Source organism: Psammomys obesus, unplaced genomic scaffold, assembly GCF_907164565.1.
Source record: "Psammomys obesus unplaced genomic scaffold, mPsaObe1.curated_primary_1811, whole genome shotgun sequence".
In the NCBI taxonomy this organism is placed as follows: domain Eukaryota; kingdom Metazoa; phylum Chordata; class Mammalia; order Rodentia; family Muridae; genus Psammomys; species Psammomys obesus.
This window is the reverse complement of record NW_026596143.1, coordinates 14,097,731-14,116,100: the sequence shown is the minus strand read 5'-3', so window position 1 is coordinate 14,116,100 and position 18,370 is coordinate 14,097,731. Positions and strand designations below refer to the sequence as shown.

The window sequence follows — 18,370 nt, the reverse complement described above, 5'->3', positions numbered from 1 at the left end:
GTGGGTTATGGGGCAGCTTTCCCACCAACTTTCTCTATTTCTATGTTTAGAACTTTTGCTGCAGAAGTTTAAGGGTTTTGGTGGCACTGGTCTCAAACCAGGGGTCTTATGCATGTTAGGCAAAAGCTCTACCCACATTACACCCGCTTGGCCTGATTTATTTATGTTGGGAAAATGTAATAGCCATTTCTACTTCATTGAAAAAAAAAACATTAGGTTCTGGTCAATCTTATTTTCATTTCAGTTCTTGAATAAAAGCTTTCACATTTCTGTTTATTCAACTTTTTGAATAGAAGAAAGGCAACTCGGGGATTTCCCACTATTACCTGACCTTTTTATGTTCTATTCTGTAATTTCAGTTGTTGTCATTGTCTTCACACAAAGGACAAGGGCAGACAGTAGACATTTCCTCACAAAATGACCCCAGACTATGGTGCTTCCAGCCCTGCCCAAGCCCAGTGTGAAAATTAAACAGAGCAGTTCCTTTTCCACCAGTCCCAAACCAGTCTACACACACACCTGCAAAGGAAAAAGAACCGGCAGGCCACTTACTGAATTCCTTTATGTATGTGCTCCAAGGAAAGATGGAATTATGGGTGTATATAAATAAACCTCTTATAATTCAGTGACTTTATATACATTAGGGAATTTGTCTTAGGAAATCCCATTTTATTTTATTTGTACTGGGGACTGAACCTACCATACTAGCCCCAACATGGGTTTTTAAAGCCCCCAATAATCTCCAAATTCTTTAATCAAGTAATCGTTCTCTAATTAAATTATGATTGGATGAATTTAGTCTGGCCTGGATTTTCTTAACGTGAAAGTCACCTTAATTAATCTGAGTTCCTTATGAAATTAGCACAATAGTTTAGGGATCTATTTTTTGACATGCCAATTTTCAGATGCCATTAGAAATTAGAATTATCATTCATTTGTTATAAAGGTAACACCATCATAATTCTTCACTTCATCAGGGTTGGAAGAGGCTGGGAATCCACCTGATGCCTCAGGAAGCCTTTTAGGGGAGCTTGCTACATCCTTCTAACAGGGCATGGGCACTCCATGCCTGGTCGATAAAGTCCTCTAGGGGGTGCCAGAGACCAATGAACAAGCTCAGGGGAACACACGGCCCTTGGAAAAGGATTACATCATCAGCTTAGTTCTCCTTACCTTATCCTTCCACTCCTCAGTGTCCTGCATTGGAGGACACATTACACCAGTAGGGTCCCCGGCCACCAGGATCCCACACAACTTCCCCACGGAAGCCCTGACTTGGTTGGTTTACTCTTCCACCCCATCCTCTCAAGGCAAGGGTCCTAAAGCATATCCTTGCTGATCACTCATGTGTTTCAGGGGGAAGTCAAAGGCCGTGAGTCAAGCCTACTGGGGCAGTGACTTCCACGAGGGCTTCTCAGCAGTCCTGAAGGCCACTCTGGCAGCTGCCTGTGGCCCTCAGCGGCTCAGACCAGGGCAAGGCAGTAGGTTCCCACCACCTCATGTGCCCACGCTAGAATCCTATTATCCTCTGCCCCTCCAAGGAAGTCTTCGCCAGTCAGGGAGCGTGAGCTGCCCATGCAGACTGAGCAAGCCGCAGGCGACAACTCTTGGATGAGAAGATGCAACTTTATCCCCACACTTTACGGAAAGGTTTTGAAGGTGGAACGGTTTTCTGGCCATAAAATATTCCTGACTCGCTGAACATCGAAAAAGTACGTTATTCATTCACTCATTTATTTGTACAATTAGATAAACATTTTCCGGTCTACATATGAACATGATGCTTATGTTCTTAGAAGGCTTAAAAATCAATATGATTAGATTCTTCAGAAAATGATTACCATATTCCAAAACAAAGCTATGGACAGAATGGGTGGAGATGGGAGGTCTCTGGAAAAGGTTGCTGGAGAGGGGGTGGAGGGCTGAAAACAACGAGAGCCAAATCCCTGCACTTGGGATTCTAGAAGATAAAACTCAGCAAACACTAATACGCAAAACTGAAACTAACCTTTCAGGGTGAGGGTTAGTAACCTCCTGACCAACTGCACTCTAAACTGATACAACTAATGCACCTGGCACATTTGCTCGTCCAGAGGCCAAAGGACATTTGTCCAGTTCACTCTCAGCAAGCAAACTGATATTTAAGGCAGCAGCAGAAGCACAGAAAAGCCTTCAGAGCCACCAGAACTGCACGCTGGCTGTGAGTTCCTGGGAAGACGCTGAGGCCCTCCTGAGGCCCTCGTTTTTAAAATGCAGATAGCTACTGGGCTACTTTGGGGGTCGGGGGAGAAATGAGTCACCTGCAGAGAGTCCTAACACTGCCCTGGCCAATAAGTGACATCCAATACAGGGACTATTTTTGTGTGTCACAGATGAAAGTAGTCTGATCCTGCCAGTCTGCTGGACCATCCCTGAGCTCTGATGCCACCCAAACATAGTCACTGATGACAGAAGCATTTTTCCCTGGGGAGCTGTGGATGTCTCTCTTAGATGTGCCCTCAGCAGCAGACAACACTCTCAAGAGAACCTCACTCTTCTGATGGGACAGTTCCCTCCAGGCAAACACACAAGGCATTTGTGACGAACTCCACTGGACCCCACTAGGCGACAAGGTTTCCCTAGGCATACAACTCCCAAGGGACACTGCTTTAAGCACCACAGGTATATAGGGTATGTTGGGTGGCAAAGACACGGGTCCCACAGGAAAATGGACTCTGGTCAGGCTCGAGGCTTCCCTCCAGCTGGCTGGGAGCAGCATGTGTGAGTTTACAGAAGTGGCTCTAAGCAAGACGAAACTCTCTCCTCAGAGTAAAGAGGGATGTCTGGTAGCTCTTGGGTTGGGGTGCAATCCAGGGAGCCACCTTTAGGCAGGTGGATAGGCAAGAGCCACAGCATCTGACGCAAGAGATGAATTCTGCCCTCAGAAGACAGAGGGCAGGCACAAGGCAGAAAACAGCAGGCTCCTCTGAGGTATCCTTGGGCTTCCATGGCCTGTGTGTGCTGCCGAGATCCAGGCTTTGTGGGAAAGCTCTGAACGGAGCTCTCCGGGGGCCTCAGCTAGGCTCTTGGCCCTGACGAGGCTGTTTCTCATTTCATAACTAGTCCGTGCAATTATAGCAGGCAGGGCTCTGCGAAGAGCACTGGTCTCCTCTCCGGTACTGGAATCCAAGCAACGGGTGGCCTTGCCCTCATGGAAAACAGGGAGAGCAGTGAGTGCACTTTGCCCACCCCAGCAGGCTTCTGACAGAGCAGTCCTACCCAGCCTCCGCAGACACACCAGGCGAGTTAACCCCGCCCTGCTGGGAAGGATGCTCAGGGCTCATGAGAAGCTCCCATCACCCCTCCAATCGCTGCTGCCTGCTGAGGCCGCACCTGCCAGCTCAACAATACTGAGTTGATGCAGGCTCACCTAGGAGGAGCACCTTGGCCTGGCCAAGCTGCCACCCACAGCTCTCAGATACACTGCTCTTCATCCCTGTCATTCAGAAGCAGGGACCACTTGTCCCCACTGTCGTCTTCTGGACCACCATGCCGAGACAGTCGGTCTGATGTCAGGGAGGACAGAGACACTTGGCTCACGTAGCTGACCTGGTCCCACGGTGTGGCCTTGGGGGAGTCCCGCCGTCGGTCATCCATGCCGATGTGCACGCTGACCTGGGATGCGTTCAGGGGCTTCATGCGGCCGTGGGCCTGCGCCTCATACCTCTCCAGGTCAGGCTTCCTATAGCTGGAAGGCAAGAACGCAGGAGTGCTTGAATCACTCTGGACAAAGGCCCCTTTTCTCTGATGAAATCTACGTTTTTCAGTAACACAAATAATAAAACTTTATGGGTTCTGAAGAGAAAGGACACTGAATTTCCATGGTTCAAGTTCACCAGATCCAGAAATTTTTGGTGTAAATACCCAGACATACTAGGCTGTCGCTCACTTTTGTTAAATGAATGCATAAATAAATAAATCCACGTATTTCTGTCTTGGCGGTGCTAGGGACTAAACCCAGGGTCTTGCACGTGCTAGGCTGGTGTGCTACCAGTGATCTGTATTCCTAGTCCATGAACATCTTCGTTAAGGAGAAAAACTGGTAATGCACATGGATCGTATACTTTCATGCGTTCATATAAACAGATCCTGAGAAAGGCCCAGCCTTTTACAAGTGGTAGGTGGGCAGTCACTTGTTCAGGGGGCTGAAAAATCACCACAAAACCCCACTCATGCCTTTTATGTGGCTCCCAGGTAAATAATGGGGAACAAGAACCAGGAGGCCTGCTAGTGTACCTCTACCCACAGCAAACATACATGGTGGAGCCTGCAGGCCCCGGCAGTGCTCCAGGCCCAGGACTCACCACTTGAGCTGAAGTGAGGAGAGCACCACAGACACAGAGGATGCTGCCATGGCCGCCGAGCCCATCCATGGCTGCAGCACGATGCCAATGGGCATGAAGACACCTGCCAAAAAAAATGGCAAATGTCACTTGACGGCCCGGGAATACTGCTGAGAGTTGTCCTCAGGGAACTTAGGAGACACTATGCCCACCAGCTTCCAAGGTGAGACCAAGCCAGCAGTAGGTGCTGCGAAGGGGAGAAGGGACCCTCTTGCTCCTCCTGCTTAGAACGATACACAGGTAGCACCACCCACTGCAGGGGACAAACTCTGTGGATGGTCAGGGTCCTCGTCTACAATGATAGCAACCTAGTCTCTAGGGAAAGCCAGGTCTCAAACAGCCCCAGGACACTCAGGAGGGAGTGAAGCTCCTGAGCTGGTTCTGGGAACGGAAAAGCACTTATCTGACCTCTGGACTCAGGAGGCTGAAGCAGACTGGATAATCTATTATTGAAGTGACCACTAACCACTTGGACAGAACAGAGAAACTGAGGCAGGAAAGCCGTGCCTAGGAACTTTAGGTCAGGGGATAACAAGACGGCTTAATGGGCGAAGGAAATTACTGCCAAGCCTAGTGACCCAAGTTTGTTCCCTGGGACCCACATAAAAGAATGAGAGAACTGATTCTGGCAGGAAGTCCTGTGACCTCCGTATGTGTACATATATGTACTTGGGCACACAGATGCACACACATATAAAATGTAATTTAAAAAACCTTTGGATCCTTTCAGCCTACAAAGAAGTGTTTGGAATGTTCCCTTGCCTGGTTCCTTACTTTTGGCAGAAGGAGAGGAAGGGCAATTACAAAGCAGAGTACCTTTTCTCTTCAGGTCATTTGTGGGGATCAGGCTAGAGCTGGGCATGGTTCATTTGTAAGATGGGCTCTGAGACACTAGCCACTATGTCCGGCATAGCAGGTGCCTTAAACACACTCCATGACACTTACAGACTGTATGTCTTAATAAAGCTTCAGAGAATTGGGCCACCTTAAATGAACGGCCAAGCCTCTCACTCAGCTGTCTACAGCGGACCAGAGTGAATGAGGCCGTGGGGCCCTCCCAGGACTTTCAGGACCAGGAATGGCCAGCCTGCCCCTACCTACCTGCAGCAATAGGTATCCCAACCATGTTATAAATCAATGCCAGCACCAGATTGACCCGTATCCTCCGGACAGTCCTCTTGGAGAGATGAATGCTGGCCACCACATCCAATAAGTCATTCTAGAGGAGAGGAGCACACTTGAATAATGGCCTCACGCCAACCCCAGCCCCTCCCGTGACCTGGGCACAGCCGAGCTCACTCTGATAAGAACCACGTCTGCTGCTTCGATGGCAACATCTGTGCCAGTCCCAATAGCAATGCCCACATCGGCCTGGGCCAAGGCTGGGGAGTCGTTCACCCCGTCTCCCACCATGGCTACTTTCTTCCCTTTGTTCTGGAGCTCCTGGACCTTGGCCACCTTGTGAGAAGGGAGTACCTCAGCGAAGACTTTGTTGATGCCGACCTAAAAGGAAGGGAATCAACGCCTCATGCAGGTGAGAGTTTAACAAAAGCAGATCCACAGCGGCAATCGGGCTTCCACAGCTTTGCGTATGTTTGGCTGTTTGGAGTAGGGTGTGCAGCGGTGGAAGTACAAGGTGCAGGAATTCACACCGGAGCCATGGCTTACGGGGACAGGCTGCCATCCAGTAATATTGTCCTCATGCCCAAGCTCAGAACTAAATGGGTCAAGATCAAGTCATTCAACTCGGTCCACAAGCAGGCTGAACCAAAAAAGCACTCCTGTCATACAATGCCTAAGTGATGGCTTGGATTTTTGTTGTTGTTGTTGGTTTATTTGGGTTTGGTTTTGAGAGGTCTTTATGTAGCTGTGGCTGACTGAAATTTACTATATAGGCCAGAATGGCCTCGAACTCACAGAGGTTCACCTGCCTCTGCCTCAGAGTGCTTTGATCAAAGGCCTGCTTTTTATGCCAGATGCTTAGGTTGCTTTTATTTTTATTTATTTTTTTGCATCTGTGAGCTTGTCTGCAATTTTTAAGGACAAAAAAATGTCTGGCCACTGCCATACCTGAGTGGCAATGGCTCTGGCTGTCTTGCGGTTGTCCCCGGTGATCAGAGCCACATCCACACCCATGCTTTTCAGTGTATATATAGCCAGGGCAGCCTCTGGTTTAACAGCATCCGCGATGGCGATCATCCCGCACAGCACACCTGAAACAAAGCACCAGCGGTCAGCACCAGCCAGCCAGGAAGCTTCCTGCCAGCAAGACACCAGGACTTGTGATGACGGATTTCACCACACATGCTCATCCACAGGAAATGACCCTCAAAGTACGTGATTTGATGTCTGGGTTCTGTTTTTGTTTTTCAGCCATGGAAAGGACAGGCAAATGTGCACAGTGGCTCCTGAAGGGGTAGAAGACCCTCACACCCTCTAAAGCCCTGCGCACATTTTTATAGTTTCCATCAGGAACATATATTACTTTGCCAGGTATCTCTGGCACGCTAAGAACCCAGAGAATGTTTGTTATTAAAATACAAGAAATATACAAATGCAGCTTATAGTGGCAGACAACTAACCCAGAAATGGTCCTTCCTTTTCATCTCTTCCTATAGAAAGCATGTTTTGTATAATATATTTAGACACAGGAGGAGGAGTGCTATAGCTGAGGTGTGACATGGTGAGAAAATACAGCAGAGCATAGAGCCTCTACCTACCCTGATTCTCTGTAAGGGGTGGCAGGCTACAGTTTGGAAGGATTAGGGGGCAGGAAGGTATATTTGGCTAGAGTAGTTAGAATACAGTGTTGTAAACTATTTTTATTCAAATCAGTTTTACTTCTAATAAGCAACACTGAAGTGAACAAGGCAAAAGTTCCAGTCTCTCAGGCATACAGCCCGGTGTACTCTGAGTGCAAAGACACCTCGAGTCATGAGAACCCGCATCAGTCTGCGAGTCAGATGGTGGGAAGCTGCAGGGGCTGCCTCACTTTGAGGCCTCTGCTGTGAGGCCTCTGGGGAAGTGAACTCCTGCTTTGTCTGTAGTAATGAGTGACAGGGATGACTTGAATTGCCACCTTAGATAGAAGCAAAGACACCAGGAAGCACTTGAGATTTCTAGGAGCAGAGCTGGTGCTGGATCAAGATGGAGATGGCAACAAAGGAAGAGCCTCAACATTCAAGGAACTAGAGAGTCGGAGAACTAGCCTTCCCCAGAGAAGAGACACCAACTGGTTATCCAGTACCAGATGGTCAGCCCTGAAAACATGCATACATTTAACAATATACAGACTGAGCTGGCTGTACTTATATATTTAGAAACATATACATATATTCGTGTAACAACAACAACAACAACAACAACAAAAACTGCATGAACTTGACAGAGAGCAAGGAGAAGTATGCTGGAGAGTTTGAAGGAAGGAAAGAGTAGGGGAAGATGACATAACCATATTATAATCTCAAACATAAAAGATAATTAAAAGAGAAGAGATCATATGAAAAGACAGCAAGACAACCTAGAAAACCTCAAATTAACAGAAAGAATGACATAGTTTTTAAAATAAAAAAAAGAAAGAAAAATAATGACAAGCAAAAGGAAGAGAGAAAGAGGGATGACAAGAAGGAAAAGAAATGATAGAAAATGGGGGGGAGGGAGTGGGAACAGGAAGGAAAGAGGCAGAGTGGGCTTCCTTATGGACCAGAGTGAACTCTGCTCTAATCCCAGACAGAGATTACCATCAATAGCCACCAGGATGGCCGTCTGTCCTTTCATCTCGTGATCTGTCATGGCGTCACTGATGTCACTGGAGATGCTTAAACCATTGCGCCGCATCCATTCCCGGTTTCCAATCAGCACGGAGAAGGTCTGGGGGGCTTCACCTGTTCAGAAGGAGCTGGTTACTCTCAGACAGTCCAACCTCACACCTGACTGTTCTCTGACCTCTTGTGACATTCTCCTTGAAGGACCAGGAAGATACACACTATGAGGAACACCAACATGAGTTTAATGGAGTGTTTCATGTGTTCTACATGTGTGAAAATGTTGTCAACCTACTATTGGAGGCACTTGCTGAAATTTTTTAAAGACAATTTATGCAAATGAATATTTTGCCTACATGTATGTTCGTGCGCCGTGTGCATGCCTGATGCTCACATAGGCCGGAAGGTGTCAGATCTCCCGCAACTAGAGTTACACATGGTCGTGAGCCACCATGGATATTGAAAACAGAACCTGGGTCCTCCGTAAGAGAAGCAGGAGCTCCTAATAGCTGCGCCATCTCTCCAGCTTCTGATTCTTTCTTTTAGGGGTCGGAGGCTGGCCTTTTAGGTCAGACCAAAGAATGTGTTAACTAGATTATAGATGGCCCAAAGGGAATCAACAAAATCAGGTAAGTCTGTTTCATACATATGCACACTATCTTCTGAGACAGTGTCTTATATTGATGAGATGAGGAGACACAAATATGTATGTAGTACTTCTATGTATGCATCTAACAAAATCAAATGTCTGCTGTGTATGATGACAGCCCAGAAACTTAGAAATTCATGCCTAAAATCTATGATTGTGTTCAAAGAAGCAGTGTGGGTTAAAGTCTCGCCTCAAGCATCCCGATTTTCTTCCTGCACCATGAGGCCCCTAGTCCTTATCTTTGAAAGACAGGCATGTGCAGAGAGCACCTGAAGAAGTGACTCTTGAAGTTCTCTGTGCAAAGGCCACACTGTAGGTCCTACGTGCTGAGAGAGGAATTCTTCTTGTTGCCACCTGCAAATGTCTGCATATGTTATTGCTACCTGTAAAACACCCACCTGCAGAGATATTTATTTCTGCAATTTCTCTTTCGGTAACCAAGCCTGTGAAGAAACTCCTTTTTGGTGGGCATGGAGCTCAAAGACTTCCCATTATCTGATTTATAAAAGCTGTAAGAAAGTGTCTGTGTGTGAGAGTGTGTGTGTGTTTGATTCTTGCTTGCTGTAATGTTCGCTGTAATGTAGTGAGAGAGTGAGAGAGAGAGAGAGAGAGAGAGAGAGAGAGAGAGTGTGTGTGTTTGATTCTTGCTTGCTGGAATCTTCCATAACAATGTAGTATAGGTTGGCCTCGTACTCCTGCCCTGCCCCATCTCCCAAGCGCTGGAACTGCAGGCGTGCAGCACAGCCAGCCTCTATGACATACTCTAAAACTGTGCCTCCAGAAAGCACAGGTGGCGTTTCATCTGCCACTTTCTAACAGCATGTGCCCCTGATGAGACACTACCCAGCTTCTGGATGGTCTAACGGAAAAGGCACCTGAGAGCTCTCAACTTAAAAGGCAGCACAGGACATCTAATAACATCTCCTGAATAAAGATTAAGCATTTGGGGGCATTTGACACCCTCTCTACCAGTTGAATGCAATGGCTAGAAAATGTCCTCAGATAAAATATGTCAGGCCAGGGAGATGGCTCACAGGCAAGCTTGAGAACCTGAGTTTGGCTACCCCACACTAATGTAGTAAAAGCCTGGCCACCTGGCACACCTGTACCTCAGAACTAGGAGGGAGCAGACAGGAAAATCACTGCAGCTTGCTGGCCTGCCAGCCTAGCCCAAGACAGTGAGCTTCAGGTTCAGCAAGGGACCCTCCAAGGGATAAGTTGGAGGTTGATGGAACAGGGTACCTAACAACATGCCTGGGCCTCTGCATGCACACACATAAGCATGCCCCTGAAACACACACACACATACATGAACACATTTATGCACACACCATATACACAGAGGAATGAAGAAGGAAGTTAGGAAGGCAGCCAGGCAGACAAGGTGGGGTACAGGCTATACCGGGAGACCTTGTCAATAATGATAATAATAATAATAATAAACTGAAAGCAGCACCTGCCACTGAGCAGGGTCTTTTCTTGGTGTAGACAGACTATTTTCCACTTCCCTTGCTTTTGATGAGCTCTGAAAACACTATGCAGCACACTGGAGATCACCCAGGTGGGAAAGAAACAGGAAGGACAAAAGCAGGTACCACCTGCTACCCTGTAGCTATGGGAAGAAAAGTCAATTTGGAGTAAGAAAGATGAAATTCCAGGGGAGGACTAACTATGGATCTAAGTCCTATGCCACTTTGGCCTCTGTAAGCATCAGTCTTGAGGCATCAAGCCAGGGACAGTACTATACACTATCACCTCAGCTACCTGGAAGGCTGAGGGGGGAGTCCCAAGTTGGAAACTCACACAGCAAAACTCATCACAAAGCCAAAAAGCCAAACAAAATAGATTAAAAAATTTAGACTTAGCAAAGCATGCAAGAGAAGCAGCAGGCATTCCCGGGGTAGGCAAGGCACGGGGTGGCCAGCCATCAGCCTCCCATGGCTACAGCAGGGAAAATCCCACAGGTGGGTCTGGCATGGTTTGGCTCGCTACCACTCTCACCCAAGACGGGTCCGGCCACAAGAGATCCAGGAGGGACCAAGTAAGGAATACCTTTTCCCGTGGGAGGGTGGCCTACCCCCTTGAGGTGCCCAGTCGCATCGCTGTGGGCCAGGATGCCTTCCACATTGCTAACTTTACAGCCAATTCCACAGCCTGGCACCGCCTGGAAGTCTGTGCAGTATCCCAGGGTCTCTGTCCCAAGTTCCTGTGGAAGCAGGAGAGAGACTGGATGGGTGAGGGCAGCAAGACAGGAGAGGGAGGAGGGAGGAAAGGCAAAGGTGGGGAAACACACTATGAGCTCAGCAAGCAAGCAAGCAACCCCTTATCGGAGTCAGGGTTGGTGGTCAACCTGAACCAGGCTCGACAGCTAAATCCCCCCAGGTGGATACCTCGTGACCCGGCAGGCCACCGCTCTAAGAGAAGGGTCCATTCACCTCAGACCACACAGATATTTCCAGGCTGGAAGTGATGACATTATGAGAATGTGTAAGTGGTGAATGGCAAGGCTATTGTGAAGCTGCCAGATGGATCACTGCCCACATGTGGTACCCAGGGAAGGGATCAGGAGTGGTGCAAGTCATCGGATCAGCAAGCAAGCGTAAGTCTTCCTCCTGGCCCATATGGATGGATGTCAAACAGCAGTGTGCTGACCCCCCATGAGAGACAAGCACCGAATGGAATTTCTCTTACATCCCCTTATCAGTGTTTTTCTGAGGTACATCAATGATAAATTTTTGCTCAAGCCATCGAGACACTGTCAGCATAGTCCCTGATCCACTCCACTGCCTCCAAGAAACAGAACCTGCTCTAGGACAGAAGGCAGGGTACACTGATTCTCTAAAACCCCTCAAGTCTGGGCTTTTCCCAGGTAATTCTAATGAACGCTGTGTCCACTCACCCTAGTCATATAAAAGAGTACCCCTCACCCCCTGCCTCTGACTTGGGTTCTCAGAAGGCAAAGGGGTCCCATCTCACTCACTCTGCCCTGAGCCTGATGTTATCCACTTGTTCTACAAATAACTGTGATAGGGCCAGTGCAAGCCCCGTCTACCAGAGAAGACCTCCTGCAAGGCAGCTAAGCAAGCATGTGGCAAGGTAAGGGAGGACAAGGCTGACGAGAGAGAGGCGGTGCAATGCCAAGTCTGCTTACCTCTTTGCAGTATTTAGTGACCGCCACACCTAAGGGGTGCTCGCTACTGGCCTCTGCGGTGCCCACCACAGCCAGAACCTTCCTGAGGGACAGTGAAGCCATGTCCACAAGCAGCAGGAACCGCATGACTTTGGGGACCCCATGGGTAATGGTGCCAGTTTTGTCAAACATCACCGTCTTTATCTACAAGAACAATTTCATGTCAGGAATTAACATGGAAGCAGCTTTCACAGTACCCATGTCCTGAGGCAGAGCTTCTCCCAACCTTCCTTGGGCAGGGAGGGAACTATTGTTAACTCCCTAACTCCTCAGTCTGACTCTTTGCAGGCAACAACTGCTAAGACCAAGAAACCATTACCCATCTGCCAGTCTACAGCTTCACTGTCCCTTCCCTTTGATCAAACAGGGCAGCAGGACGTTCTGTTCAGGCCCGGATCCAAGAGCAGCAGATACACTGTTTGAATTCCAAAGTCATGCTGACCTCTGCCCTCACCACTGTCAACTGATCTTCTCCCTCCAAAGATCCCAGCCTTCCATACTCAACCCTTACTGTACAGCCAGCTTGACTTTCCCGGCATGCAACTGAGTGGCTCAAAGGAGCACCCTCCTCTACTATGTGATCCTTCTAGTGTTTATACCTGGCCCTTCCCTCAACACTTTTTCTGTCTCAGAATTTCTTCTAGTTGCTCATAAGTTTATTCAACAAGATGTCTCCAGGTGCTTTCAGGCTGAACACCAGCGTCACACGGTGAGGAAAAGCACGGTGGACTTCATGGAGCTTAGAAGCAACACAGCTGCATGGCCTTCTCACATCCTCTTCCCCCCCTACTACCCTGCTGCAGCAACACCCCCACTACCACTTCATCTGCCTAGCTCTTGCTCAACTTCCCAGACCACCAGCGCTAGAAGGACTCCTGAATAGGCTAGGCCCCAGTACAGTGTCCTGTTGGAGCTGTCTTCCTAATACTCAGTATTTGGATACCTGTCCTTCCCAATATGTTGCAAGTTCCTTGGAAGCTAGGAGCCATGACTAATGGTGCAGTAAGTGTGTGGCAAATGGTGAAGAATGAATAGGAGTGTGGACTAGTGGGCTGGGCTAAAGAAAGACTTTTGTTTTCTTAGATATGGTCTCACTAAGCAGCTCAGGTACAACTTGAACTCATGATCCTTCTGCCTCAGCCCCCTGACAGCTTGGGACTACAGGTATGCATCACCACTCTAGCCTATACACCATCACTCTTCCACCCCAGTCACCGGGCTGTGCTAATCCCCAACACCTGAGCAGGCAACTCTGTTACCAGCTTCAGGCTTCTGGGCAGGTTACCTGACCTGCTTCTGCTGTCGCCTCTTCATCTATAAAACGGGAATGAATCACATCTGCCACATGAGACAGAGTCGGTGCATGTCCACGAAGCAATGACCTGCACAACCATTAGCTAGCTGCCGCTGCTGCTTTTGCTGTCACTGCCAGGAAGCTTCCCACTCCAGGCCTCAACATTTGCTCCCAGGCTTTTCTCTCAAACAGTAAAGCGACCTTGTTTTTATAAGGACTCTGTAAAAGCTGCTATCCAAGCTCCCATAGAGAACAGCCAGGACCTGACAGGGGCCCACCTTGTGTGCCATCTCCAGGGGCTTGCCTCCTTTGATTAGGACACCGTTCTGGGCAGCCACCCCAGTGCCCACCATAACTGCTGTGGGCGTGGCCAGCCCCAAGGAGCAGGGGCAGGCGATGCAGAGCACAGTGATGGACGTCTGGAAGGCAAAGCGGATGATCACCTCTGTCTGCGAGATATGCTTGTTGGGGTTCTGCAGAGAGAGAAACATCAGGTGGAACCTGAGCCCAGCTCAGGGGCCAGTGAGAGCTGAGGACGCAGTGAGCTGAGTTTGGGGAACATGACTGTATTCCGTGCGGCTCCCGTACCAGAAAAGCCTTTACTGACCCACTTCCTACTGCCCCAACTTCTCCCTGGAGCTTCCCCCAAAGAGGCGAGGTGGACCAGGAACAGTCATGTCAGACCCTGATGGAGCACAGTCTCAGGAGTTAGAGCACAGAGGTTAGACCCCAGCTCTGATGCCGACTCCACCCCTCTTTGCCCCAGCTTCCCCAGCTATAAATGGTGATGGAAGTAACTCACGAAGTGCTTTGTGCTTATAAACGAGGCAGTCTGGGCACACACACAGATGTCTGTACAGAACAGCAACGGCCCAGCAGATTAGAGGTTACAACCACCAAGGCTTCATTATTTTTGGCTTCATTATTACAAAAGCTTAGTAGCTCTCCAAAGACTCTACGTTCAGATGATATCACTGCATTCTTTTTGTAATAGCAAAACCTGGGAACAACCTAAAGGGAACTGGTCAATTCAGCTATAGGCTGAATTGTAGAAGGATTGTTAGGGATTGTAGAAAGATGACGTGCAAGCTCCATGTACTGATGTGGACAGTGTCAGTGACAGAGTGGAACCTGATGAAGCATGCTGTGTCTTACTCACGCTAGTAAATTCTCCACCTAACGTATTAGCCACAGGAAGCTGCCAAGGGTAATGCTGGGATCACTCCTAGTAACAGAACTTACAGCTACCCTTTTACTCTTCTGAACATCTTTCATCACCCAGACAAAAAAAGCAGAGGTCTGCTGTGCGGTGCGGGGGCGCAAAGTGAAACTATTACTTGCTGTCTGGGCTCTTCCTCTTGTTGCATTCTCGCAATGTCGTGGAGCATTATACTAAGAGCCAGGATGCTCACTCGTTACAATAAAAGTGTGTTTTCTGAGTTGAGAACACAAGTTACAACTTCTTTACATCCTTTATCCTTTCATTCTAAAATAAGGTATACTGTACAGGTCATTTAATTTTCATAGAAACTGCTGTGCTAGTGTAAAAGGGCATACTCCTTAACACATATGTGATCTTAAGAGATAAAGATGGACTGATTCTTTTTTTTACAGTCATTCTTATTAAAATGACACCTGCCATTTCAGTGGCACTGGTAGACTTCTGGAAAGTAACACAACCCTCCCTGCAAATGTCATTCATTCTTGCCACAGTGATGCAGCACACACTGATTTTGCAAATAAAAACAAAAGAATCACAGTAAGTAGGCAAAGCATGGAAGAGCAGAGAACCGAATACTCCCAACTTCACAAAAATCAGAGCCCCTGACAGGCTGGGCACAGCTGCTGCCGATTCCAGGGCCACATTCACAGGTGGCTCCTGAGAGCGAGAGGGCTGCTTAGATGACAAGAGCACTGACCTCAGACCTTTTCAACTTAAAATACAAACACTGAGGGAGAACAGGACATCTTAGCCAACGGCATGCACCCTGCCTGATATACCTGTATCTTCAAGCAGAAACCATTTTAAGAGAAGAAACCGGCTCTGTCTTTAGTTCCTTACTGCATGACTCTAAACTAAAATAAGCCCTGTCATAAGAGGAAATGACGCTCCACCCATTCGGAAGTTGGTGGCATTGCTAGGTCCTTAGCTATTCAGTCCCTCTTAACTGTGGGGTCCTCATGGCCTCTTAATTGTGGGGTCCTGACCTGGCCTCCAAGTGTCAGATGTATGTAGCACCCCATTCATGAAAACTGCAATGTCTTCAGACACTGCTAAGTGTCCTTGGGAATTAGTTCTTGTTTCTTAAGCACATACTTTTGAGCATACACTGATTTTTCCATTAATTTTTGAAGTCTGATAAAACAGTATTTCCTAAGATAGTGTTCTTCACCTGCTTCTTAAAATTAGAAAATGTACATCTCCTTACTCTTCTGTTAAATAAATGTTTAATTATCAAGAGGCTTTGCCGATAAGCATTATTGCTTGAGAAGGTAAGATATTAGATCTGGTGTTAGTGAATGTAAGTGGTGTTAGTGATTATAAAGAGAAAAAAAAAAAAACAAAAAACATTTCCCCCCTAAGACCTAGCATAGTCTTGTGCCATCAAAATTGTGGTCTATCTTCTATAACATACGTCTTGTAAACTCAAAATGGTCAATAAATTGCAAATTGTAGATCCTTAAAGCATTCCAGCTGGGAGCCAAATGATGTCATGGAAATTGTCTCTGAGTAGAAAGCAAAGGACATTTGTGCACATGGGTACCCGTGCAATGATGGAACCCAGGGCCTTGCACACGCTCGGTGAGCACTCTGGCACTGAGCTGTACTCCTGACCTTCAATGAGCAGCATCAATAATGACCTTCAGGGGTACACAGTCATCCCACCATGACTGAGATTTTGCTGATAATAAGGAAAAGAAGCAAACACAACAAAATGGCTATTTACAGCCCAGTGAATCTAAGACACAAAAGAACAGGATTAATGGCAGTAGGTTAGTTACTGAAAGCGGGACAACCACCCTGTCCAAGGCATTCGACTTACAGGGAAGTATTTCTGAACAACACCAAAATCGACAAAACCGATGACAATCCATACCACCAATGTTAAGGTTGAAATGATGATGATAAATGGGACAAAATATCCACTAAACCGGTCAGCCAGTTGCTGAATGGGTGCCTATAAAATAAAGCATTAAGACCACAGGAGGTTACAACCTACAAAGACAGACGTGTGAACGAACGGTTTGGATCCGAGCCCCCTCCATTGCTATGTTTAGGAATTGGTCTCTACTTGGTGCTATGAACCTTTGAGATCATTTCTCATTTGTTTTGTTTTGAGGCAGGGTTTACTGTAACCCAGCTAGTCTGGAGCTGACTAAGGCCCAGGGTGAGCTTGAAGTCCTGCCTTTTCAGCTTCCACCTCTGGACCAATTGAGACTCTAAGGAGTCCGGCTCCATTCCATTCTAGTTAGTGCTGGAGACGGGATTCAGGTCCTCCGGTAGGCTAGGCTGGTGGTCTACCCACTGAGCTAAATCTCCTTGAGACCATTTCTCAAAGGAAATGGTTTCTCTGTGTTTTAAGGTTCATCATTACCTTTGACATCTGGGCTTCTTCCACCAATTTTACAATCTGCGCCAAAGTAGTGTCGTTGCCTACGTGGGTAGCTTTGATGAGAACTGAGCCATGAGCATTTATAGAGCCAGCAATCACTATGCTCCCAGGTTTCTTGGTGACCGGCATGGCCTCTCCTGGAGAATAAGAGACAAAAGTCTGTACTCACTCAGCACCCTCAGCATCACATGGACCTATGACTACCATGACACCTGCCAAAGGGAACATACAACAAGCCACCTAACCTGTGATGAGGGACTCATCTGCCATGGTATTGCCTTCCAGGACTTTCCCATCCACTGGGAACTTGCCCCCAGGAACAACCTTGATGATATCACCTCGCTGCACCAGTTCCATGGGCACTTGCTCCTCTCTGCAACAGAAGGCTCGCAGATAACATCCTTCTCCTCTAAAATCAGACCGGGTTCTAGATTCTAACTGCTGGACCATTTACAGCTAGCCCTATGCATCTATGTCTCATAGCCCCCTATTGACTGAGGATCCTAGAACCAAATTTCATGGATGCTGAGGGATGGTTACACTTGCTTCCCACCGAGTACCGGATGAGGCTAAGCTCAAGAGGGGAGTGCACAGTTGTTAGCAGAGTCCCACTGCCATGCCAAGGGCTGCAGACTATATCCTAGGAGAGCAGGGAGTTGCTGAAGCATTCCACTACACAGCAGTGAAGACAGGTTGGTACAACAGAGACCTTTAGGAAGGTCAGTGGTTCGAATGTGGGAGAGCATTCAGGAGCCAATGCAGGCAGGCACAAGCCAGCGCTTCAGGCAAATGACTACGGGACCTGAACATGTCATTAACTACAGGATGATCACTCTCTGTGATGTGAAAAGATCCAGGCTCTGCTGATGGACACAACCCACCTGAGAATCACATTGTCCCCACCAAGGGTCACAACTGTGGCTTCCGTGGCTTGGAGCGACATGAGCTTTGCAAGGGCTTCTGAAGTTTTGCTCTAGGAAATAAGAATAAGAGCTGACTGTCCAAGCCCAGGCTGACACTCAAAAGTGTGCTGCCAAAGGTGGCTGGTGCAAAAGACAGCCACACCGATAAAGCAGCTGCCTCACATGCCAGTGTCACAAGGAAAGCCCAGCCCAGCCCCGCCAAAGCAGCACTTGGAATTCCATTTCAGGTGAAAACAGTTCCAGTCTGCCTGAAGGCCATTTTCTATCACCTTCCATACAATGTCCTTCCCCTCTAACAGGCTCCACTGCAGAGCACTAACCATCACCCTGCCCTGAGGTGGAGGTGCGGATTCCTACAATAACTAATACAATCCATTAGGCACTAAGAGCCCACATGAGCTCTGGCAGGGAGTTCAGGGTTTATTCCTCTACACAATTACCCCAACAAAGGTTTTACTAATTAGCCAGATTAGCTGGGATTTCAAAAGAAACAACCAACTGGCAGATTAGTGACTGCAGAGCCCCTAATTACTCGGGGTTCAGATTCCTCTTTG

The 18,370-nt window shown here is 47.8% G+C and overlaps 1 protein-coding gene across 4 annotated transcripts in view; it reads right to left on the bottom strand.

The window, feature by feature from the left end:
* Positions 1-1,713: 1,713 nt before the first annotated feature.
* Positions 1,714-18,370, bottom strand: part of Atp7b (ATPase copper transporting beta) — a 65,166-nt gene continuing 48,509 nt past the window's right edge. For all 4 annotated transcript variants that reach the window (XM_055593384.1, XM_055593383.1, XM_055593386.1 and 1 more), the window contains 13 exons: positions 17,775-17,866; positions 17,139-17,266; positions 16,876-17,030; positions 16,324-16,458; positions 13,558-13,752; positions 11,947-12,129; positions 10,848-11,001; positions 8,123-8,266; positions 6,453-6,595; positions 5,682-5,885; positions 5,484-5,601; positions 4,344-4,446; positions 1,714-3,727 (listed from right to left, as the gene is read on the bottom strand). In XM_055593384.1, the coding sequence (XP_055449359.1) occupies positions 3,454-3,727; positions 4,344-4,446; positions 5,484-5,601; positions 5,682-5,885; positions 6,453-6,595; positions 8,123-8,266; positions 10,848-11,001; positions 11,947-12,129; positions 13,558-13,752; positions 16,324-16,458; positions 16,876-17,030; positions 17,139-17,266; positions 17,775-17,866 (2,028 nt within the window). In that variant the 3' untranslated portion in view covers positions 1,714-3,453. The remainder of the gene's footprint in view (positions 3,728-4,343; positions 4,447-5,483; positions 5,602-5,681; positions 5,886-6,452; positions 6,596-8,122; positions 8,267-10,847; positions 11,002-11,946; positions 12,130-13,557; positions 13,753-16,323; positions 16,459-16,875; positions 17,031-17,138; positions 17,267-17,774; positions 17,867-18,370) is intronic.